Below are 26,521 nucleotides of genomic sequence, written 5' to 3'. Positions count from 1 at the left end.
CGGGGGGCGACCTCCGAGGTCGCGGTGCGAGCAGCGCGCCGCGACCTCGGATCGGCCGCCACGGACTTCATAACATTGAAGTCTATGGCGGTCGCCTCCGGGTCGCCCCAAAGAAGCTCCGGACCCTTTTTCTAAGTCGGAGCGACTTGTGTCGCTCCTATTAGAACGGGTCCGCAGCTTCCCTATGGAAGGCGACCTACGGCGACCTGTGAGGCGACCTGGTCGCCTCACAGGTCGCCTTAGTGTGAACGGGGGCTTAGAGTGGGGAAGGTTTAAAACCCCTGCCAGGTTATATTCTTCAATGTTTTTCTCTTTGGATGGATTTTTCTTTATTTTCGGTCTTGGAGACACACCATATAGGTGAAAATCTTTATAAAGCAAGGAAACTTTCACTTCTTACACAGTTGTGACTGGAAAAAAAAATCACGCTGTGTACATTTGTCACCTAGTTAAAATTTTATTAATTTATTGGCATTAGAAAACTATTCTATAATTAAAGGGTATCCATGATAAAAATGGTAAAAACATATATTTACTTCCACTTCCATTGATATGTATAGCAGAATACATCAAATGCGGCTGACAATTGTGTTTTTGCGCACATGCGTATGGGAGTACTTTTCCAAAACCTAAACTTTTACATTTTGGAAAAATGCTCATACATCTGCATGCGAGAACGTAAGTGTCACCGGTTACGTGCTTATAGCCGCAAACTGTGTATTCTACTATGCATATCAATTGGCTAAGTTACCCAGTAACTGTGACCTCCAGGCTCCACAACTACATGCCGATTTTACGCTTTATGGCCATGTGCAAGATTCCTTGTGGCTTTATGTAAATGCTAACTAAAACAGATAAGTTTCTGTTAGGCTTGTGACGGTATCAGATTTTCATGCTGCGATTAATTGATTAAGGTTTTGCCACGGTATACGGTATTATCACGGTATTCTGTTATTAAATTTAAATTATTAAATTTCCACCTCACTTCAATTTCATTGCTGAATTTAGGGGCTTTGGTTCACTTATGCACATTATTATATAGTCAGTCAGTACAGACTCTGTGAACCAGGCCTAAAATAGGTCATCAAGCAGTGTCTGGCCTAACTGGTGATAACTGGTCCTGGCGCTCGGCTCCGATCCGATGGCCTGGTCATTAAGAGGGCAAATCCTTGTGGTCAAGAAGTGGTTAAACCTGAAGGAGGTGTTGTTTATAAATGACTTTACTATTGCTTTAGGCCTGGTTCACATGTATGCGGGTTGGTGGTTCACATGTATGCGGGTTGGCGGCCCACATTTGCACAGGCATAGCAGCCCATTGATTTGAACGGGCTGCTATGCCCTCATTTTCCGCAGAAAAAAAGGGGCATGCAGCATTTTTTTAAAATTCAGTGGCCTTGAAATCCATCCTGCTTTTGCACCATGCGACTAACCTGCAGTTCCTGCTCTGGCAAGCTTTCTGCATTTTTTGTATACGTGGGCACGGCATTTAAAAACAGTTTGCGTGTGCAGCAACGGCAGGTAAGTCGCATGGTGCAAAAGGATGGATTTCATGGCCACTGCATTTTTTTAAATTCTGCATGCACCTTTTTTCAGCTGAAAACGCAGGCATAGCAGCTCAAGCCCATTCACATCAATGGGCTGCTATGCCTGTGCAAATGTGGGCCGCCAACCCGCATACATGTGAACCGCCAACCCGCATACATGTGAACCAGGCCTAAAGCAATAGTAAAGTCATTAATAGATAAAAACACCGGTCCTCCTGCAGGTTTAACCACTTCTGGATCGCAAGGATTTGCCCCTTTAAAGACCAGGCCAATATATATATATATATTAGAGCTGCACGATTCTGGCCAAAATGAGAATCACGATTTTTTAGCTTGGAATAAAGATCACCATTCTCTCACGATTCTCTGTGTAACAAAAAAAAAATTGGGATAACTTTACTGTTACTTTTTTTTTTTTTTTTTTATTCATTAAAGTCTAATCATTGCGTTTGAAAGACTGCTGCGCAAATACAGTGTGACATAAAATATTACAACAATCGCCATTTTATTCTGTAGGGTCTCTGCTAAAAAAATATATAAAATGTATGGGGGTTCTAAGTACTTTTCTAGCAAAAAAAAAAACTGATTTTAACTTGCAAGCAACAAGTGTCAGAAAAAGATCCAGTCTTTAAGAGGTTAAACTTCCTTTCTCCCTGGCAGAGGGAAGGAAAAGATACAAATGTAATCACTTTTGTTTATAGTTAGGAGACTTAATGCTGAAAGGTGTTAGCTGTGTGAGTGAATGAGTCATCCAGCTCACTGAAATGTATCAATTCACAAGTCAGGCAGACTTGACAGAGAAACTCGGTATTTTAAAAATGCCACAACAACAATACCGTGGCTATGCAATACCGCGATATATCGAATTACCGAAAACCGGCATATGTCTAGTTTCTGTTATCATATGCATTTAATGATCTTTTATACTAGATACTGATCGAAGGAATCTTCTTATTGATCTATTCTATACCTTTTAGAAGGGGTCTCTAAATCTTTAAACAGATGACTAGTCAGGAGAGGGCTGGACTCTGGCCGGGCAGTAGTAAATGCCCCAGTGTCAGTGAGAGCAAACAGTGCCTCAGGCTCAGTTATCAGTAAGGCCCCTTTCACATGGGCGCACCGCCCGATGGAGTCCGTTCTGCTCAGCGGGGGATTGATCCGCCGATCCCCGCTGAGCAGGCGGATGACAGCTCCATACAAAAGTACATGAGGAAGGCAGCGCATGAACCACACCGGGATGCAATGGATAAAGGAGTCAGGTGAACATCCAGTATAGAAAGGGTTAACAGTTTATTGGTATTGATAACCATAAAACAAAGTACATAAAATGCTTACATCCCTCTGGACTGGAGTGGACAAGGGCACCTGGCAGCAAGCAACACGAGTGTGCGATAAGGTCAGTCTCCCAGGATCGCTGAGCTGTGTGTGCACAAAGCCTGAAACCAGCCGACGCGAGGAGGAAAGGACTCTGCTGTAGTTCTGGAACGGTGACTGCTGATGTCACCACTCCGGAACTACAGCGGAGTCCTTTCATCCTCGCGCTGGCTGTTTTCCGGCTTTGTGCACACACAGCTCAGCGATCCTGGGAGACTGACCTTATCGCACACTCGTGTTGCTTGCTGCCAGGCACCCTTGTCCACTCCAGTCCAGAGGGATGTAAGCATTTCATGTACTTTGTATTCCGGTTATCAATGCCAATAAACTGTTAACCCTTTCTATACTGAAAGTTCACCTGACTCCTTTATCCATTGCATCCTGGTGTGGTTCATGCGCTGCCTTCCTTATGTACTTTTGTCCGTATCAGCACCCTTCCTATGCTCGTTGGCTAGCAGCAGAACAACCGCTGGGGTCCTCACCGGCTTACTTCTATCCCTCCACCCTACAGGCACCCCAGGAGCGCCTGGTTTGTGATTAATGCTTTGACTTCTGGATTGGATTTTTTCCTATGGCTGCCCTGGGTGCGAATCTCTTTACTGAGCCATTAGTTGGCTAACAGCAGAACAACCGCTGGGGGGCCTCACAGGCTTACTTCTATCCCTCTACCCTACAGGCACCCCAGGAGTGCCTGGTTTGTGATTATTGGATGACAGCTCCGTCTCCGCTCTGTGTAGAGATGGAGCTGTCATATCCCTGATGTTCTCTATGGGGAGATCGGATAAGAACGGACCGCCTGTCAGTTCTCATCTGATCCGATCCTCCAGACGGATGGAAAATAGGGTTTCCATCTGTCCGGATTTCACGGACAGGATCGGATTGGATAGCAGCGGGTGTCAGCGGTGATGTCTCCGCTGACACCCGCTGCCCCATGGGATGCATGGAGCATCCGATCAGGTCCCCCTGAAAAACTGACAGGCGGATCGGATCGCCCGTTGGATAGGGGCCATAGAGTAAAAAAAAATACTTTGAGCCTGTGGACAGTAGGGGGAACAATATTGCCCCATCTTTGGTATTAATGGGAGGAATAATGGCCTATCATTGGTGTCATTTGAAGAGTGGAAGGAATGATATCTTACCATTGGTGTCATTGGCAGGAATGGTGCCTATTGCTGGTGTCAATGGAAGGAATAGTCCCCCCAAGGACCGAAAAAAAGGCAAGCACAGGTTCACAGTTTGGAGACCAGTTCAGCTAGAATGTTGCATGTCCTTGGAGCTTTGGATGCACTGGAAACAGTTTTTTTTTTTTTTTTTTCATCGTGTTTTTTTTTTTTTAAAGATTTCGTTTTGTGAACTGGTTTGACATAATGTTATATGTTCAGTAACTTCGGTTTAGGATTAAATAGTGCTTAATAGGGTTATTTGTTAATGGGTAGCACATTCTTGAGATCAAACATGCTGTGTATCATAATCAAACTTAAGGGAGGGTTTAAAATGTTGAGAGGAATTTATTACTTAAACGTGTTTTTAAGATTTTTAGACTAAATTCAAGTTTAAAATAGAGATGACACAAACCATGCCAAGAGTGTTTATTCAGGTTAGCTGCTGCACAAAAGCAGATTGATCATTTGCATGCATTTTAGGTGGACCTCTGGTAGAATGTTAAAGCTTTGTAAAAGCCACGGTCTAACTAAAATGTTTTAGATATAGTAAAGACTAGAGTTAGAACATCTCTTTTTTACTACTGCTTTTGGAGACTTCTCGTTACTGTGAGTTTTGTTCATTTTATCTTGTTGTGGAGATTATTTTTGTTTCCTGCGGCATTGACTAATAAGGTCAATGTAAAATGTAAAATGTGGCTGTTGCTAAAACCCAAATAAGAACGTAAAAAAATCTGTTTATTTTGCAATATTTTTTTTTTTTTAAGTTTTACTGCTTTCTCATTTCTCTATAACCTATTCTAGCATATCTCCAAATCATTTTACTTTGTCATGTCCACAAGCTAGGGAGATGTCTGATCATATTAAAGGCCAGGCCACCCGCCGGCTTCTTACATCCTTCGAAGGTTCCAACAGTTATCTCTGCTTGATTTTTCATTTCTGTCCTCCACCACGGCATTAGGAAACCAAGCAAGGAAGTCTAATGCCTCCTGCTGTGTTCTCTATATTGCTGAATAGATTAATAATGCCGGAATCTACTTGCAAAATGATTAGCCCTTATAAAGGCAGTGAGAGGTGGGCAGGATTGGAAAGGCAAGTGCACAGTTATATCCTCTCCAAGAGCAAAGGCCAGTGGGTGATGCAGCTTGCTGGCATGTGTTTTTAAACTGAATTTTAGGTTTTGAGTGTACTTGGCTTTTAATTCTGGAAAGCTAGCTAGCCTCAATCAACCTTTTTAACCCAGGGGAACCCTTAAAATACTTTTTAGGCCTTAGAAGAACCCCTGCTAAAATCAGTTCACTAGGGTCAGTAGGAAAAATACCCCTTACATTGGTGGCCAGTGGGAAGAATGACCGCCTTATAGACAGGAGATTATTGGTGTCATGACATAGGCTCTGGACCCAGAATACTGCAGGCACCATCAAATGGGAGGTCAATTAACCACAGCTCAAGGTACCCAAGCAACAGAACCCTAGTTGAGAATGGCTGTCCTATGCTGTTGTTTAGCTGTAGTTGTGCAGAAGGAAGTTGCCTACAGCTTCTATTTTCCCCATAATTGCCGTTTTCTTCCTGCTCAGCCTCCTCCCATATTTGCAGTGCCTTCTTGGCAATGCATTTTGTGAATGGGATATATAATGCCCCAGAATAGACCTTCTTCCATGCTTGGTGTAGTCAGAAGGCAGAAAAAAGAGGAGTTTGGAAGAGTACCAGATATTTGCTGCTAAATATGACTACACATAGCATTCTATTGCATGTACAGCCGTATGTGTGCTGTGGTGCCATGGCAGTGTGTTGTTCTTTACTGTACAATGTTTTGAGGTGTCATTCACATTGAATGACATCGCACATAGAGCAGGTGCATCGCTATGCATTGTGAAAATGTGTTTGAGCACGAATTACGGCAGCACACCTTTGTGAATGAGCCCCAAGAGAATACAAAAGCATCATTCACAAAGTGACCCAAGGTTGATTTCTCCTTTAAATAAACATTCCTTTGCTGTCCTTCCTTCTTTAAAAGTTTATGAATGCAACGCTCTTACACATCTATTTGCCTGCATTCAGGCTTAAGCAGAGTGTATTCATGGTGATTTTTAAAGTGGTTGTAAAGCCTGAACGTTTTTTACCTTCATGCATTCAATGCATGAAGGTACAAAAACCCTTCTGTGTGCTGCTCCCCCCCACAGCCCCCCTAATACTTACCTGAGCCCCATTTCAAGCCAGCAATATGCACGGGAGTCTCACTTGTCTCTTCTCATTGACTGACACAGCAGCAGTGGGAGCCACTGTCAGTCACAGGCAGTAAACCAATGAGGAGATAGCGGGGACGGGGCCTGAGCTGGAACTCTGTGTCTTATGAACGCATAGAGCGGGGCTCGGGAGCAAGCACGCACCAGTGCCCCATAGCAGGGGAAGGAGCCAGGAGTGTCAACGGGTGACCTGAAAAGTTGAGGACTGGGGCTGCTTTGTGCAAAACTATTTCACAGAGCAGATAAGAGCCGGTTCACACTGAGGCGACACGACTCCTTACTACTTCGGGGGCGACTTGTGCATTACCATGCACCACGACTTCGGAGCGAATTGCAGGGACTTCACATAATGGAAGTCTATGCAAGTCGCTCCGAGGTTGCCCCGAAATAGTACAGGACCCTTTTTCTATGTTGGAGCGACTTGTGTCGCTCCTATTAGACGGGTCCTGTAGCGGTCAATGGACTGCGAGGGAGCACGACTTGTCAGCCTGACAAGTCGCCTGACAAGTCGCGCTAATGTGAACCGGCTCTAAGTATGACATGTTTTGTTTATAAAAAAATAAATAAAAATGACAGGCATATTATCTTTTTATTGTGTGCCAAGAATCAGGGTTTTGTTTCCTGGGCTGGCCAGGGGGGAAGAGAGCTGTTCCATAGGAGAGAAATTCTTCAGGTGTAAATACTTGGGGAAAAAATGTACGTATTTCATGTTTGTTTGCGTGTAAGCTTCCCATTGAAGTTCATGGGACCAAAAACACTTGAATACGCTTAGACTGGGCTCACACTTTTGCGATGTCAGACATCGCATGTGATTCGCACCGCATTGCTGTGCAGATCACGAGAGGTCTTTGTGATGCAAAAGGCTGAATTTGTACCGCATTCGGACCAAAATGGTACAGGACCCTTTTTTTGGTCCGCACTGGCATCGAATCGCATGGGTGTTCACACCTATGTGATCCGATTCCTGCACCATTTGGCAGTTCGCACTGCGATCTGCGAACTGATCTGGGGGTGTCATTACCTTTTTGTATTGACACCCGCAGCGGTTCTCAAAGGGCAGTGTGAACTGCCTGCCAGAGACTTGCGGAGCAGGAACACGCACTAGAATCGCACTGGTTCCCTCATCGCATATGTGTGAACCCAGCCTTAAGAGGGAAACTAAGCATGCCACTGTGAACAGGCAAGCTTAGGGGGGGATTCCATTGAGGTACAATAATGCATATTATAAAGCATTGTATTGAGGTGCCTCATTTATTATGACATGGTATGTGCATTATGCTCTGTGGTGTGTTGTGCTTTGGCTATTACTGTAGAGTGTTGGGGTGCTGGTTAACAATGAATGGCACTGCAGTGTACTACTGTTGGCCAGATGCAAAGCCGCAACACCAAACTGTGCATGGGCCCTAACAATGAAAGCATAGACTGCATAGGCAGTAAGTGAATAAGGCTACCCCCCCCCCCCCCAATAACATATATAAATACAATCTGCACGGAGTTACTTGTATCTAAAAGCATACAAGATAAAACAAAAAAACAATTCCCATGGCCCCTATCTTGAAACCCAGTCTCTCTTCCCCCATTAATCTGCAAGTATTCCAAATTTCCCAGTGTGTAGAATACCTGCTCCTCCATCACCTGATGTGGTTCTTTCTGCTGGCTTGTATGTCACTACAGGACATAATGAGCCAGTGGAAGTAACCATTACGTGTAATGGGGGAAATGAGTACTTAACACAACCCGCCGGTCAAATACTCACAATGGCCAGGGAACAGTGAAGGCGTGGTGTTTTCAAGATATTTAGGTACAAGTGACTCTGCGCTGACATTTTTCTTTTTTTTTCTCCTTTGTTACATTCTGGTTTACTCAATTTCATTAAACCCCACATTTTTTTTTTTTTTGGATATACTTACTGAGATCCCAGATCCAATAACTTCTGATAAACTTCTCATTGCACCACAGTAGAAAGCTGCAAGCTCACCCTTATTGTGACGTAATCTTCAGAGTCCAGGCTGCTTGGCGAATAAGATTGTTGATGCCAAGGGTGGAAAAAAGCAATGAGATCTCTTCATTTTATTCCTTAGGCCAAGTTATTACTCTGGGACCCATCTGTTTATTTTAAACTGTTGGATCCTGGCTATTTCTAGTATAAACCGTAAGCTTTAAAAAAAAAAAAATGCAGTCAGTGCATAGATCTCCTTCTCCTTTTTTTTTTTTTTTTTCTTTGGTTTAATTCCAACGTGTATTATTTATTGATATCGCTTAATAACAAGTTCACTCATACGCCGTTTTTAAATAAGCTAAACAGATGATTACATTTGCTTACAGTTGTGACTTTCAGATATTTTAGTATACCATAAGTTTATTATCTGGCGTGCTTTATGATTGTCATAATATCTTAGCCGAAAAAAATGTAAACAATACACATAACAATGAATAATTTTTATTCTGTTCAGAAATATGCCATTGTTAATAGTGCAGGACATGGTTTTTCAATCTTGTATTTACATTAGCCGGGTAGCTAAGTACTAGCTTACATTTTTGCATTGTTAGCTATACGAAAATAGATTTGGAGAAGGGAAGTCAGCAGTGTGTAGACAATTCTGTCTCCAGGACCAAATGCTATCTTTTGTTACAGGGAATCTATTGTCACAGCACACACTTTCATTTTATAACAGCATTGTAATAACAATGCAAACAATATTTATATTTGACAATCCAAAATGATCTTACTTGAAAAAATCTTATTTCAGGTTGTGAGGGCTGCCTGTCTGTTGGCCATCTCTTTCCACAACTTCTTGGATTCTCTGCAAGCTTTTCAGCTTCTCCTCTTTCAGTTTCTAATGACTACAGATCCCATGGTACCTTGCTGCCTGCAAACAGTGATTCCTGTACTGACTCCGCCTTTTTGAAACTCCTCCAATCAGCTCCTTTGTAGTTCATAAGGCAGACTCTGTGAAATGTGTGACAGGCATGGCCATCAACAGGGCACAGTAAATATTCAAGGAAGTAAATGTGTGTGGATCTTCACAAAGTAAATTTACAAAGGTCAAGATCCTTTGGATCATATATGTCATACACAAGGCCCGTGGGTCGATTGCGCCCCCCCCCCCCAGGCTTTGTCGTGTGGCCCTCGCACTCAGTTTTGGAGCCAAAACATGGCGGAACTCCATTCCGCCACCTCTGGCTGTCACCCTCTGCTCCCACTCCCCACTGTCACTTGTAAACACAGAAGCTCTAACAAAGATTTCTCTTGCTATACCCTAATATGGTGTGTTAGAAAGAATAGTTCACTCTCTGATAGACCTCATAGTGGCATTAATATAAACGTATACACAAAACATATTTTGGTTTTAGATAGAACTTAGGTTTAGACATCTTATTGCCATATGTGTCGCTGCTGGGGAGCTACAACCACTCTTTGGCTGGCAACTATTGTCATCAATCAAAGTGATGGGAAATCCCAAATTTTATAATCGTCACTTCAACAGAGTAGAGGAGAAATCTTCCAAATTCCCCTCACTTAGGAGAACTTTCCTGTTGAATTTATTTTCTGTTGAAAAAAGTACTCACTGGATTTTAGTCATTCCCTAATCCAGTGTTTCTCAACTCCGGACCTCAGGGCACACTAACAGGCCAGGTTTACAAGAAAACTGAAATCCATACCACGTGATATCATTTGCTGCTCAGTGATTGCAGTATTCTAGTCTGCATCTCCCCTAGGTAATACTTAAAATCTGGCCTGTTAGTGGGTCCTGAGGACCGGAGTTGAGAAACACTGCCCTAATCTATCCGGAAGTGTTGGCTATCCATTTATCATTGCGTGTAATGAAAAAACTTTGTTGCTGCAGTAAACTTGCATAGTTACATAGTTAGTGAGGTTGAAAAAAGACATCAGTCCATCCAGTTCAACCTATGATGTGTGTGTGTTTGCTTTTAACCGTACATTGTATACCCCTGTATGTTGTGGTCTCCAAGGTGCCCATCTAATAGTTTTTTGAAACTATCAATGCTCCCTGCTGATACGACTGCTTGTGGAAGAGAATCCAACATCCTTACCGCTCTTACAGTGAAGAACCCCGTACGCATTTTAAGGTTAAACCGCCTTTCCTCTAGTTTTAGTGAATGGCCACGTGTCTTATTGCATCTCCTTTCTCTGAATAGTTTGTTCCTTATGCTAGGGTCACCAGTACAGTATTTGTACATTGATATCATATCCCCCCTCAATCGTCTCTTCTCCAGAGAGAATAAGTTCAGTGCTTGTAGTCTTTCCTCATAGCCGATGCCCTCCATTCCCCTAATTATTTTTGTTGCCCTAACTTGGCAAAGTTTATCACACATAGAGACGTGGGGCTGCTCTGCTTTATATGCTGCAGATTATTTTTTTTTACCCGATCTATTTATGGTTTTAGTTTTGGATATCCTATTTTTATGTGGATCCGTCTCTCCTTGTTGTCTTTATCTGTTGCTGTTAGTTAGCTTTCTGTGCAAGCAAGGACGTAAATGCACCAAGGCTGAACTGAACTTTACAGCCACTGGAGGATTGTGGGTACATCTTTATTTGAGGACCGTCTCTGTTTCAATTTGCTAGCTTATCGCCACGCTCTGCAGGCTGTTAAATGCTTTTCATCCAACAGTGCCAAACAGTAACTGAGTTTGTACTATACAAGACATCCCGTTCCATGATTCCTGTTGTTCATACTATGTACGGTTCACTGTCCATCTGGCTCTTCTAACAAGGATCAGATCCAGAGGTGGCAGTCAGTAGGCTTTTACTTCTTGTTTCGGAGAAGAAAATGAAGAGACTGATCTGTTGTCATTGTTTAGTTTCTGGATTTTATTACTGTGGAACTCAAGCGGCAAACCAGATTTTTAGACTAGGGAATGGTGTCTGAGCAACTAAGTTTATTCTTCTAAAGTAGTGGACTCCAAACTACAGCCCACAAGCCACATCCGGCCCACTGCGCGATTTTATCCGGCCCACAACGAAGGTCAGTGGCGTATCTTCAGACCCTGCTTTCTAATGTAAAGGGGGGCTTTAATAAGGGGGGACTTCTAATGTGATGGGGTGGGCTTCTCATATGAAGTTTTTTTTATTGTAGCGTGTTTATTCGTTCATTTAGGATGTATTCATTCATTTATAAAGACTGATATTTTTTGGGCCTGTAAATATTTGTAAAATATACAATATAGCTCTTGTTCTAAGGGATAGCCCTGTTTACAGGGAAACTGTAATTCATTTTCAAGAAATACACATTATGGATTATTGTGGCAGCATTTACATGAAAGTAATTTAGAATTCGACTTTTACGTTTTTACTGTATTCAGTTTTCTGGATATAACAGAGAAAGATCAGAGCCTCAGCCAGGTTTTTATTGCTGTCAGAGATTCTACTCCCTATTGATAAGATTTCCCCTCATTTCCTGTTGGGGCAGAAAATGATCGGAAATCTCTTCAATCGGGACTCAAACAGAAATAAATTATTAGAAGGAATAGTGTTAATAAACCCTAGAGACTATATCTATAGTTTTGTAGCCACATTTCTTTTCTTATAGGCTTATTCTTAGAATCTTTTTCTTCACAGTCCCATTTGCACAACTCAAGTTCAAGGTGAAGGATTGCTGCAACATACTTCTGATTTTCTGGTGACTCTGCTGTCTTTCACATATCTCTATGAAGCCGCAGCATAACCAGTGCAACATGCGTGCTCCTTCTTGGGACTACAAATGGCACAGGCACACACAGCTGCCCAGCAAGGGTGATGTCAGATTGGCAGCTATGCCGCTAGAAAAAAATTGCCAATATAAGAAGCAGGCAAAAGAGGAAAAAGAGGAGTTCCAGCAACAGTTGCCCAAAGATCTTCAATTGCTTAAATCTTGGCAAGATTTTGTAGCCCCCCCCCCCCCCCCCAAGGGCTGGGGAAACCCAGAAGATACACTACAAAACAGAGGCAAGCCCTTTCGCATTACCTTTTAATTATAGGTTTTATTAAAATAGAACAGATGTTTACTCACAAAACAGCATAAAAGTCAAGCTCCTCAATATCCAACAGTCCTGGACCACATGGTCCACTGAACAAGTCCCATCTGCAATCTGAGGGTCTTCTTGTGGTTGGGACTTGTTCAGTGGACCATGTGGTCCAAGACTGTAGAATATTGGTAAGGTGACTTTTATGCTGTTTTGTGAGAATATATCTGTTCTACTATTTTGATATAAGTTTTTATTAATGTCATGCGCAAGGCTTGTGCACCCTCTGTTCTTGTTTTGTAGGCTATGGAACTGCTTCCTTGCCAGCCAAGGCAACTGAATCACTCCAACCCATGCACACAAAGGGTTATGGGATATGTGGTTCTCATGTCCTGGTTTCAGATGGTGCTTGTCATTCTTTAGCAGAAAATAAATTAAACAATACACATAACAATAAAGTGGATTTTATTAATTTGTATTCTGTTCAGAAATATGCCATTGTTAATGGTGCAGAACATGCAGTTATTTCATCTTGTATTTACATTAGCTGAGTAGCTGAATCCTAGCTTATATTTTTGCATTATTAGCTATACTAAAATAGATTTGGAGTAGGGAAGTCAGCAGTGTGTAGACAATTCTGTCCCCAGGACCAGATGTTATCCTTTGTTACAGGAAATCTATGGTCACTGCATACACTTTCATTTTATAATATTTGCATTGTAATAACAACACAAACATTATTTATATTTGACAATCCAATAATATCTTAATTGAAAAATCTCCTTTCATGTTGTGAGTGCTGCCTGTCTGTTGGTCATCTCTTTTCATAACTTGGATTCCCTGCAAGCTTTTCGGTTTCTCTTCTGCAGGTTACTTTCAATTTCTAAGGACTACAAATCCCGTGATTCCTAGCTGCCTGCAATCAGTGATTCCTGTACTGACTCTGCCTTTTAAAACTCCTCCTCTGTTGTTCAGAAGGCAGGCTCTGTGAAATGTGTCACAGCCATGGCTATCAACAGGACATAATATTCAAACAAGTAAATGAGTGTGGATCTTCACAAAGTAAATTTACAAACGTCAAAATCCTTTAGATCACATATGTCATACACAAGGCCCGTGGGCCGAATGCAGCCCACCAGGCTTTGTCATGTGGCCCTCACATCTGGTTCTGCAGCCAAAACTTGGTGGAACTTCATTCTGCCACCTCTGGCTGTCACCCTCTGCTCCCACTCCCCGCTGTCACTTGTAAACACAGAAGCTCTGCGGCTCCTAAATGTAACCGGTTCATGGGATTTGTAGTTCTGATGTCCTGGTTTCAGATGGTGCTTGCAAGGGCTCCTTCACCGGAAGTTCGGGGAAGCGCTGTAAGAAGCAGAGTGCTCTGGTAACATGTCTAAAAAGCAAAAGGGAAACAAATTCCCAACGAAAACCACATTCACTGCTAGATATTTGTTAGTTTGGGAAAAATGTTATCTTGCTCCTTTTAATCTCTTTGTCACCCAGAGTTAAATGCAGAGTCGACCTCACACTGAATATTCTACTAGTCAATGGCCAGCTAATGGCCTTGTTTAGGAAATTATCGTTGTATTATAAAGTAATTTTTGGTCTGACTTTCACATTGTACTCATGCTTAGGCTACATTCACACCTGAGCGTAGCGGTTTCGCGCGTTTTTTTACCGCGATTTTACCACAATTTTTACCGCGGTTTACAGGCGTTTTTACAGGCGTTTTTTGTGCAGGCGTTTTTAGATTGAATAGAGACCAATGGAAAACGCCTGTAATCTGCCCAAAAATAAACTCATGTACTTTTTTGAGCGTTGGGCGTTTTGCTCACTGCGTCAAAACGCTCAGATGTGAACAGGGGCCATTGAAATGAATAGGATTTGTCTTGTTGGGCGTTTTGAGAGCTGATCCTAGAGCAGAAAAACTCCCCAAACGCCCCAAAACGACTACATGTGAACCTTAGTGTTCTGTATGTTTGTTTATTTTATTTATTTTTTTGTAATTTGTAGATTTAGCCATTGGAGGAAGATCCTACCGGCTCAGTGCAATTCATCTGGGTCTTTTACAGCTGTTGTGCTAAGAATTTGGCCACACCGGGAGTGTATTAATTTTGGCCAAATTTTGTTTTGTGAGGAAGAGTAGTGAAGCGCAGCTACCTTGTAACTCCGCAACTGAGGTGGAATACATACTGATACAATTAGCCCCATATCCTTATGTCATTACACATCATAGATGGAGACAAGATTTGGAAAACCAAACAATCTTTTTGCATGTAATCGAAGAAGGGGGGAAAAAAAACTATACATTCTCTTTAAATTTTCTAAATTTATTTGCTTATTTTGGATCATTGAACTGAACGCTGTGCTCCGTGTAATAATTCTAGATTCCAAACAGAAGGGGACAGATCACAGGTGTACGATATATTTATACTTCTATCCAGCCACATGATAGATGTTGTGTATGTAGGAGTGCCTGGGATAGTTTTCTGCAGTTCATTTAGTATGTTTTACATTTACATCACCATGACTACAGATTTATTGTGATGATGCTTCTGATCCTATCCAGGATATATCACGGGAGCAGTTTTTTATGGTCTGCTGTGCAAAACTTCATCTGAGCTGCAAACCCTCACACAGTTTTACTGCTTGCCTCACAGAGAACCACTATCCTAACTAGCGGAAAACAGAATGACCGTAATATTTTATGTATGGGGTTCTTCTCCACCTTGTTACTATACGTACATGTTCTACAATTCATGTTCTTTTAACTGTAACAGGATAGGCTTCACAGATGCCGGTATGCACCATACTGATTAACGCATAGTTTTATTTATTTTTTTTGAAAGAAGTATGGCCAAAGCTTTTTTGGTCATACTTCTCTTGTGGGTCACAGGATTCCACTTACTTTGGCTCTCCTATGACCAAGAGTCCGCTAATAGCGGGCTATTACCCACTTTCCGCTAACGTCCTAGGGACGCTTCAAGGATCCTGACCATTGAGATTGACAGCTGGCTCTTAGCGTACGTCTGAGAGCCATAACCAGCTGCACACACCACCTCTCCAGCCCAGCGCTCCGATGAGCATATAAGCAGTCATGTGATACCTCAGTTCCTAAGCTTAGAGCCAATATGGAATAGCTGCAGCATCACATCCATGCTGCAGGATAAGGGTGAGTATGTGTGGGTTTAGTTTATTTAAATTAAAAAAATGTATAATGATTCTAAAACCCTAAGGTTTTTTTTTTTTTTTTTTTTTATCAATGCAGTGGGAGCTATTTCTGCTTTCAATCAAATGCTATGATATTGGGGGGAGGTGGCAGTAGACGCAGACAGGGCAGCCTTCCCTCCTCTCAAGCTTCTGCCAAGACTTCTACACAGGATAGAGGCAGAAGGGATTCCAGTCATCTTAGTGGCCCCAGGCTGGCCTCGCCGGGCTTGGTACGTCGATCTGGTGCTGCTGGTCGCTGACGTTCCTTGAAAGCTTCCGCTCAGGGTGGATCTGCTCTCCCAAGGACCAATCTTCCATCCTGCTTTACGGCTTGGCTGTTGAACGGCAGGTGCTGATAGATAGAGGTTTGTCACTGTTTCCAATGCTGTTAAAAGCTAGGAAACCTACTCTAGGAACATCTACCATCGTACGTGGAAGAAGTACATTGCGTGGTGTAAGTCTTTTGGGGTTCATCCACGCTCTTGTTCGATGGCTCGAATCTTGACCTTCAACGGGGGTTGAGCAGAAACTGGCCTTGAGTACTATCAATTGTCAGGTGTCGGCCTTGGCGGTCTTATTTAAATGGCCCTTGGCCACATACTCCCTGATGCGTACTTTCTTTAGGGCGTTAAGCACTTGTCACCTCCATTGCGGTCTCTGTTGCCGCCTTGGAATCTCGATTTGGTGCTCTCAGTCCTCCAGAAGCCTCTTTTTGAGAATCTTTGGGGAGATTCCCCTGCTTCTGCTATCTCAGATGGTGTCCTTTTTGGTGGCTTTCACTTCTGTGCACAGGGTGTCAGAATTGGCAGCGTTATCCTGTCGATCACCTTTACTGGTGTTTCACAGTGATTAGGTGGTTCTTTGCCCCTGTCCATAGTTCCTTCCTCAGGTTGTCTCTAAATTTAATTTGAATAAAGACATTGTGTTGCCTTCCCTGTGTCCCAGGCCAACCCATCCGAAGGAAATTGCTTTGCTTGCCTTGGATGTGGTCCAGGCTATTAGGGGGTACCTGGCAGCTACAGAGTTTTTTTTTAGGAAGTCCGTCTCACTATTTGTGCTCACGGGTGGACCTCGGAAAGGGCGTTTCCTCCATTTCCAGATGGATCAGACAGACAAGTGGTACAGGTCTATTCAATCCGGGGTCAAGTTCCTCCTTTCCCTTTCAAGGCGCAATCTACTCAGGTGCTCAGTGCCTCCGGGGTTTCCGTCATCAGGTGTCAGTGACGCAGGTTTGCAAGGCGGCCTCCTGGTCATCGGTGCACACTTACACAAAGTTTCATAAAGTGGATGTGTTGGCATCTGTAGATGCTTCCTTTGAACGCAAGGTTTTTGCAGGCTGCTGTTTAGAGGATCTGGTACTCTTTGAGGGTGTATTGTTTTTTTTTTGTCAGGTGAGCTCCAGTGGTTTTTGTTGAGCTCCTGTTTACCTGGTTGGCTATAGTTCGCTTTGGGATTTTTTTTTGTTCCCGCTTTTCCCACCCTCATGTTTAACACTGCTTTGTGATGTCCCAGTGGTTAAGAAGATCAAGAGCTGTGTCCGTCAATGAACGAAAGAGAAAATGGATTTTTGACTTACCGTAAAATCCATTTCTCTGATGTTCGACTGACACAGCACCCACCCATCTGTGGAGTTGTAGTTCTTCTGACACTGCTTGTAACAAAACTGAGTACCTATAACAGGAAGAGGGAGTATACCCCCTGGGACTGTCCATAGGCGTAGCCAGACTTTTTTTCTGCCTAGTGTGCTACTCCTGTAGGGGGCAGTATAACCCAATAGTTAAGAAGATCAGGAGCTGTGTCTGTCAATGAACATCAGAGAAATGGATTTTACGGTAAGTCAAAAATCCCATTTTTTTTTTTTTCAATTAGCTCGCTAACTGAGCAGAAAAAATAAACTATTCATCTATGGCCAGCTTTTGTGTATTTCTTCCAGATCTGTGCAATAATTCAGTGTGAAAAGTTGCCTCTGTTCAGGAGTTTTCTATTTTAAAGACAGGTAACTGCGGCTCTCCCTCCTTGTGCTTGTCAGAGGTTTGAACTGGGTTTACACTTGTGTGATCAGATATTGCCGTGCAGATCACATGTGATGTCTATGCGATGCGGATTCAGCCATACAAACTGTATGGCTGAAATCGCATCGCATTCGCACCAAAATGTTAAACCGCCGGCAATTCTGGTGCCATGTGGGAACCCACACAGGAATCGCGCTGGTTCCCGCATCACACAAGTGTGAACCCAGCCTAAGCGACCTCAGTGATTTTTGCAATAGTATTGTTTTCATATTAAGCAAACCATTTATCAAGATGTCGGGTGGTAAAATAGGGCTAAGCTAGCAATTTAAATAAAGTGTAGGCTCATCTAAATTGCTAGCTTAGCTGATATTTAGCACCCGACATCTTGATATGTACACTTAAAAAATAAAAACTTTGCAAATTGTGGTTGGCTGTCCGCCGTTCGTAAATTTACGAACTGTCCATAAATTGTTAGACGGTTTGGCAATGCTGTGTAAGCACCTTTCTCTGGTATTAGGCTGTTGAATAACCGGTAGCAGGAAATGCGAGGCTTGTTGCCATCTAGAGTCCTATGTACAGCTCAAGCTTGATATCCAAAGTTCCACAGGGACATGGGGATGTTTTGCGCAGCATTACAGGTGCCTGAAGGCCTATATTTCAGCAATATTCTTATTTTTGATTGGACCAAACAGATGCTTTCTTGAAAATAATCTCCCGGTATGTCTAGTAGTGTCAAATCTTGCTCGCTCCCTGCCGTTCCTCTATTGGCCCGTTATTTTAATGAAATCAGCCCGACATTTATTCATAGCTGGGTCCAGGGTGGCACCTGCAGTTTTGTGCAGGCACTTTTGATGTCTGGAGTTTATAGCTTCTAGAAACATTCTATCTTAAAGTGACAGTTTTTAAACTAATTTTATAGGGTAACTCCACATTTGTGAGAAGAAAATAATAATAATAAATAATAAAAATAAAATAGTGTATACAATTGCGACTTTAGTCATATTGTATTTGAATGTTTTTAAAAATGACCTTTTCTGTTCAATCTGCAGCACTGTAATTTTCTGTAAAATGCAATGCAATATGGCTACCTGGAGGTGTTCTGTACACAGAATGTGTGCAGAACGCCCCACAAATATGTAATTTTCGTGCTTGTGTGATTGACTTACTGATTTTTCCAGATGTCTGCACTAAGATATGTCATATTTTGGGCATCCTCTGCAATAAAAATGTATTTTTTTGGTGAGATACCCCCAAAGGACAATTACACCCTGCCACTTTCCTCTTATCCTCTTTCCTATAATTGGTAATTAAAAAAGCACTCCCATATAGATTAACTTTTATCATGGGCACAAACCGCTATTTCTTCAGGAAAACAAAAGGTAGGAATGTGCATGGATCACCCAGAGGGGAATGCTTTTTTTTTTCTCAACAAAAGGAAGTTCCTCATTAATTACTTTGGCCTCTGAGTGGTGAAAATCATTAAACAATATGGCATTGTTATCTTTCATTATCATCATCGCAGGATGCATATCCATGGAATTGCGCCGAATCCAAACTTGTCTAGCTGGATTTTCATGGATGAGCGTCTGTGGTTTAATGGGTATTAACATTGTGTGTAGGCAGAAGGGATCTTGCTTGCTAAGCAGTGATGGGAAACTTGTATGTTAAGAAGTGCAGCAAATTCAAGTGGCGGCAAGACTGCTTTGAATGGGGCTTAATACCTGAATGAGTCTTCTACTAACTGTGACTTTTTTTGTTTATGTCTTAACCAGTGCCTGAAAATGACTGCGAAGAGGAACCTGTTTGTGCGGCTGGTGCCGTGCCGGTGTTTGCGGGGAGAGGAAGAAACTGTGACCTCGCTTGACTACTCTCACTGCAGCCTGGAACAGGTGCCGAAAGAGATTTTCACATTCGAGAAAACCTTGGAGGAGCTTTATTTGGATGCCAACCAGATTGAAGAACTTCCCAAGGTACCACTTTTACTGTACAGGTTTCATATTTTCCATGACACTGATGACAAGCAGCCTGCTCTCCTGGGTCTCTTCCAGCTGTGCTTTATAAGCATTAGCTCACGTTGCTGCTCTAGCTTTCTTGGCAGAATCCAGTGCCAGCCATTCACTTAACGCCCTGCTCCATCTCATGGGCACAACACTCAGCCAGGGAGTTCCTTGCACTTCCAAAATCTTCATTTAGCTGGCACCCTATTACATTTATGCTCTTTTTTTTTTTTTTTTCTCTAATGCTATCCATGCTGTCAAAAGCTGATGTCATTTCACACTGCTTCTCCCTCTTCTTCACTTTATATATTGCAGGAGTCACATACTCTGATTCATTTGTTTTTCTGAGGTTAGGTTTGTAGCTGAGAGGTCCCATAAGGTCTTATTGGTGTTTTCCAAAGGGTGCATAACAGTAGTTGTTCTTTACATACCTCATAACTTTAATGCTGGCTATACACAGAGCAAATTTCTTTTCTGTCACCACTTGTTGCAGAAAATAAATTTGCTCTATTCCTCAATCAACAAAGACAGTGTTGACAGGAGAATCCCTCCCCCCCCCGAGCCATTGTATTTTCCTGGCAGGGGGCGGGGGAAGCCATCCCCATCGGGAGAGGACAATAATTATTGCTAGCTGCTATACCAGCGGCTAGCAATAATTGTGTGTAAATCTGGCAGGCTGGTTATACCCAAGTTGTTCGATCAACTTGGTACATTCAGCCTGCCTATACATGGTTTGAGTCTCAGCCGGTTCCTGCTAGACCAGCCGATATTCAAACCGTCTATGGCCAGCCTAAGGCTCTGTTGTTTCATGCTGTTATAAACATTTGGGAGGCGGTGGACTGTATGTGAGGTCAGGCAAGTAGAAAGGGCAACAGATTTCAGTTGTTCCATTAAAGTGGAACTACACTGTATCTGAATTCCATAAACAAAAATGCTATGCAATTTGTTTTTAATATTGAAAGCCATCTATCCATGTTTCCATGCTTTATTTTGCTGAGAAATAATTTTGAAAAACACCCCCTAGCATTTATTTCTGGCCATGGCCAACCTGAATAAGGGCAGATGATTCATGTAGCATTTACTTCCTGGAATCCATCTGCCCTTAGCTTAGGCATGCATGCAGGAGGGTGTACTTAGCTGAGAAAGACCCTTTTCCCCTCCTGAAGTCTCTTGGAATGTATGACATAATTTGCCTAGGCATGGAAACCAGGACATAACTAAAGAAATGTAAAAAAAAAAAAAAAAAAAGTTTAAAACAAGTAAATCTAATATACTTTCCTATCCATTTAATAATTGCTAGCAGCATAAGGATTAAAAATAGTCCATGTTTATAGAGAAAGTGAAGCTCCTCTTCAAAGAGGAACTTTGGTCGCTTTTTTAAATCTTAAAAAAAAAATGTAAAAGTAAGCAGCTACAAATATCATGGCTTCTGCCTTTAAAAGAAAAAGACACTTACCAGTCCACTAGTCCAGAATTGTTTTTAAGTAGGCCAGTTCTTTGCTGGTCTTTGGATTCCTGGCGCCATCTTGAATGTGGGAGCTGGTGGCTCCCCACTGCAGCCTGCACTTTACACTTGTCCTGCAGCCTCCTGGAATGTGTTCCATGTCCTAGGAGGTTGAGGGTGTGGAGGGTCAGACCAAACTTCTGTAAATTCTTGCCTTGGTGTGAATTGCTGAAGTGGAAGAGGGATACCGGTTAGAAAAAGGTACCGCTTCCAGAAAAAAGGCAAAAAAACAAACACCAATATCTTTAGGGGGGGGGGAGGGGGCGCACAACAGTGAGTTTGGCACTTATCTTAAATTCTCACACTCACTTGCACAACCGCTTTAGCACTCTAATAAACAGATAACTGGATGCATTCAGGGGTGCTAGGGGCTGTGGCATCTGTGCCAACACAAAATCAATGCTTAAAGCAGAGTTCCACCCTGGAATTTTTTTTTTTTTTTAAATACCCCCGGGACAGTCAGGGCTAGTGCATTCCACAATGGCTAGCCTCTGATCTGTCCCGGGTTGCACTTACCTGTTAGGACAAATACTTACCTTGAAAAAGTCTTGTTCAGCGCTGCCATCTCAGATGTGGGCAGCTTGAAGCCAGCGCGATCCTCTTCGGAGTCCTCTTCCGCCTTCTTCGGTCCCACGATGCCCTGCGCCGGCCCCGCCGTCACTTCCAGGCGCGCGCGTCATCCCTCCACAGCTTTTGGGCATGCCCAGAAGCTGTTTAGAAGGGGATGACGCGCGCGCCCCTGAACTGAGGTCGGGGCCGGTGCAGGCGCAATGATTCCTGGGAGCTATGACGTTCAGCTCTCAGGAATCATTGCAGAGCCAGGAAGTGACGACGGGCCGCGGCCGAGGAAGGAGGAAGAAGGAAGTAAGGTAAGTATATTTTCTTCGCTACGAGGTAAGTAAAAAAAAAAAAAAAAAAAAAATGCGATTAGCCATTTGTTTTTCAGGTGACCCGGAGCGAGAAGATGGAGGTAAGTATAAAATTAGGGTGGAACTCCACTTTAATGCACTATTTCTTCCTGTAAACTAGAAGCCCGTTATGACCCTGTAATCCTTTGTTATAGTATATCCAAAGTGTCTTTAATTGATCATATTAGAAAAAGCTGTACAGTGGCCACTGTGTCCCAGAATTATCAGTTTTCTCCTTTTTAAGCCCTGCTACCCCTTTTTTGCACCATATCCTTAACAGGAAGGTTCATATTCACAGACTATCCTTTTCAGGAGAGTATATGCACTTGTAGACGATAAGACAGATTTGGATGATGCGTGAAAAATGTTGCATTATACTGAAAAATAACACTTGCAATATATTGTATTATTACACTGGGAAATATTTATAACCTGCGGCTCCAAAGAATTTTTCTCTGCCATTGAAGAGATGAAAGTATGGAACTACCACACACTATCATCCTCGAGCTAATATCTCATCCTGTTCAGGTGCTTAGCATTGATCCTACGAACACTGGTATAGTTCTCCCTGCCTATTGCTCTAAGAGATATCTGCCCATCTATGACTAAAGTGGACTCTTCAGTAAGGAGTTTTAGGAAGCTTTTACGTGATTCTTGGTGGATCTGCGACCTCTTCTTAATATGCTTCTTCTGTGCTTTGTAGTTTTCCTTTCTCTGGAAGACAAGTAACCTACAGTAGTGAAGCCTGGCCACGTAACTGCTGTCTATAGCAGCGGTCTTCAAACTGTGGCCCTGGGGCCAAATCCAGCCCATTGTTCCATCCACTGGCACCAGAAATCTGGCATAATTCCTGTCATTGACCCCAACGCCAGGACATTTTTTACTCCCACTGGCCCTAGTTTGGCCCTCCATAGAGTCTGAAAGACATTAAAACTGGACCTTTGCTTAGAAAGTATGAAGACCCCTGGTCTACAGCATATCAGTTTCCTGGAAGTATGGCTATTTTAGGCAGTGGGATGACCTGGTACAATAGATGTTTCTGGATAAAAAAACGTAAGGGCCAAAAAATGTTGCAGTTTAAAATACAGAATGGACTTCCCGATGAACCATATATGATATTGTCTTTTTTAAAGATAAAGTATAGCCGAAAATTATTTTTGCTAGTTTGCACAGTAAAAATAAGTTGGCTATAATTTGTTAGATGTTCTACTCGTGTGTAGCGCTAATATTTGTTGTTCTGGGTGCAGTAGACTGATCACTGTGGGTTGCTCACTTGGCACCTTCTCCATTCATAAAGAGCTTCATTTCTTTTCATTGACTGCAAGGCCTTCTGTAGTTAGTGGAGGTGTAAATGAACTTCACCATCTCCCCTCTTCCAATCGCAGAACACCTTTCATTCATTGAAAAGAATGCAAGACTTTTTTTTTTGAATGGAGTAGGTGCCAAGCAAGTGACCCACTTTGGACAGTGTACTGCAGCTGGAACTACAAGTCTCAACGCCAGGCATTCGGCTCCAACATGAGACTGCTACCTGTGTAAAAAGTATAATATGTAACAAACGCTGCAGCAGCCATGATGGGACACCATGTTAGAACAGCAGTTTTTTTTCTTATGCATATTTCCAAGAATCCTTTTCGGCACTACTTCAGCTTTAAGTAGGCTTTTACACTGAAAATGTGAAATAGGGGCCCCTTATTTTAGAAGCAAAGGTGATCACACTTGTCCTTCTGATTATGTCAGATTTACCTCCTGTCGCATCTTATCTTTTAAGTTATAATGGTGTTCTGTTACGCTTCATTGGATGTCTGCCAAAACAGTGTGAACCAAGGAGGGACATTGGTTCAGTCTAGAACAGTGGTTCTTAACCTTGTTGGAGGTACTGAACCCCACCAGTTTCATATGCGCATTCACCGAACCCTCCTTCATTGGAAAAATAAAATATGATTTTTTCAAATTCAAAACATAGGTATATATTTAGATATATATTTATACATAGGTGCAAAAAATGAACAAAACCATTAAAGAACAAAACCATTCTTCAACACAGCTGGTTTTATGAGTGTTTCACCAATGATGTGTGGTTTGCCCTGCTTTGCGATCAGGTAAGCAACTTTGTACGATGCTATGAGGATCGGTTTGTTGATGGGTACAAACCAGAGAACAGGCAGACTAGCCTTTTCATCGAATCTGGCTCTCCTCACCTTGAATTCAGCGAGCGTTGTGTTCTTGTATTTTCCATCTCCATGCAGCTTAAGGAAGTGTTCTCTTAGTTTTGCCGGTGCTAGACTAGAATTGCTCAACTTGGCATTGCAAATCATGCAGTTAGGACGCTGACTCCCATCACGTTCCGTTATACATGTGAATCCATATTGTACATATTCGTCCGACCACTTTCTTTTTTTGCTTGACATAGTTAGTATGAAGGGATTAATATTAAGAAAGAAATCACACAACGTACCATCACGACAGTTACAATTCGACTACTGGGCGTGCCAAATTCCCTGCAGCACAGATAGGCCAAGCGATGTTGCGTGATCACCTGCAGCCAATGAGTGGGGCGTGTCATCACGAATCATATGAGTCGGTTGTGTGTCTTGACCTCCGCCGAACCCACGAGACTGACTCACCGAACCCCTGGGGTTCGATCGAACCCAGGTTAAGAACCAGTGGTCTAGAAGGATCTGAAAAAGACAAAAATCGAGATGTAGGGACATCTTTTTTTAAACTGTAACCCAGCTGGCTGCACACAGGCTTATGCAGAATATTATAAAATATCATCAAAACATTTAAAGTTTTTTTCATATGAAAGGTATAAATTGTGTGTGTTTTGGAATCTAGTTTTAACTGAATTTGGCTAATATCACCCAATGGCGCAGTCCCTGTAATGTCAGCGACAAGCTGCTCACTGTTGTGAGATTATGCGTGTATGTTACAGCTCTGGTCGCTTTGTTGCACATTCCTACCTTCATCTATTATACTGCCAGTCTGTGAGGAGCAAATGACTTGTCCACTTGATCAATATGTACAGTAATATAAAAATCACAGGATGAAAAATATAATCTAGTTACCGTACAGCTGTATTTCATGTCTCCGTGCAAACGCTACATGTGCATGACCAAATTATTTAAAAGGTTTAGCAGTCTGATCTAAAAGCTGGTCATACACTCGGGCAGATTGAACTCCCAGTGCAAACAATTTCTGAGGAATTCGGTTACCATCTTACTGGAGAGACGGTAATCAATCAAAAGGCTGAAGTGGGCCTTGCGTCGGATCCTATCAAATTGGCAAGTGTTTAATAAGCATGGCAAGTGTTTAATAAGCATGTATAGTTGTAGTGCAGCAGAGGGAGACCAGTGTTCTGTGCTTCTCATAGGGAAATTACCCGGCATGCTCTAAATGATGGATGTGCATATCAAGTGATAAAGAGAGCTCCTGAGATTCTAAAGTGAATTATTAGATCTTCTCATGTATGTCCAAGGTAATGTACATCTTGATAGGCAGGACCAGTCAATCACAGTGCTCTCATGCAGGTTTCTGTACTGTCTGAGTAGAGCTGCTGGTATATGAGCAGCACAGCGCCATGCTCCCACAGCACAGCAGCAGCTGGGAAGTCTAGCACTTTTAGGAAGCAAGGGTATCTTGGGATTTCCTGACAGCCAGACTTGTTGACACTGTTGGAATGTTGATCTAATATGCCTATTTACTAGTAGTTCTTCTAACTGAACTGACCCGCTAGTACTGTATATTAGCAACACAGAGCTATGCTCCTAAGAGGCAGCAGTCAGTTGGGGGGGGCGAGCAGAGTTCAAAGGAAGCATTGGCATTTTGGAACTTCCTGATTGCCAGACTCACAGAAGTGGCGCTCTAATATGCCTATTTAGCAATAGATCTCCTAAAAGCAGAGAAGTTTGCAGGAGGGCCCTGTGATGCCAAACTGACCTCGGCCAATCTTGGTCTGCAAGGATGTGACGACTGGCACTGAGACTATTTTAAAAGGAGTCTAGCAGGTTAGAAAGATGGGAGTTGCTGACCTTGAGATACAAGCTCCAGGGCTGTCATCCAAATCCATCGAGTTGGTCAATTACTGACCTAGCACAAGGCGGTGTCTTTTAGGTGTCAGAACACTTGATACGTGAAGACCATAATGGCAATGCCCATATTTGTGTCTTGACAAGCTCCCTTAAAAGTAAAACTGGCAAGCTTTTATAAAATTGAACTACATAGTGAGTCACAAGGAGCAAGTCATGCAGCCAATGAAGTCAGAGGTTCTGACTTTCATGCTGGTTTCAAACTGGGGTCTAAATAAAAAAAAATGTATTGTATGGAAATAGCAGCCAGGGAACTGAAAACATGTCTACTGTGATGGCTTCCTATATTTATTATATTAACAAGCTTCTACTGATATCTGATAAACCAAAAGCTTCTAATATTTTATTGCAGACAACCAGAAGTGCCCCTTCCCATTTTCACAATGCCAAGCTGCCTCCTAGTGTAGTCTTGTCCGTTCATGTGAAAATCTCCACTTTTTGGAAACTGGTATTTGCATAGGACTAAGAATGATTTCCTTCCTGCTATGTAAGAGGGCTGAGACACAGTGATGGA

At 42.5% G+C, this 26,521-nt stretch overlaps 1 protein-coding gene across 1 annotated transcript in view; it reads left to right on the top strand.

The window, feature by feature from the left end:
- ERBIN (erbb2 interacting protein) overlaps positions 1 to 26,521 on the top strand; it is a 277,776-nt gene that overhangs the window by 121,323 nt on the left and 129,932 nt on the right. The window contains exon 3 of the mRNA XM_082263628.1: positions 19,283 to 19,480. Coding sequence (XP_082119754.1) covers positions 19,292 to 19,480 — 189 coding nt within the window. The 5' untranslated portion in view covers positions 19,283 to 19,291. The remainder of the gene's footprint in view (positions 1 to 19,282; positions 19,481 to 26,521) is intronic.

Source organism: Pelophylax lessonae (genome assembly GCF_965119305.1).
Source record: "Pelophylax lessonae genome assembly, chromosome: 1".
NCBI lineage: Eukaryota > Metazoa > Chordata > Amphibia > Anura > Ranidae > Pelophylax > Pelophylax lessonae.
Note: the sequence above shows the minus strand (reverse complement) of the source record. Positions and strands in the feature narration are given on the sequence as shown.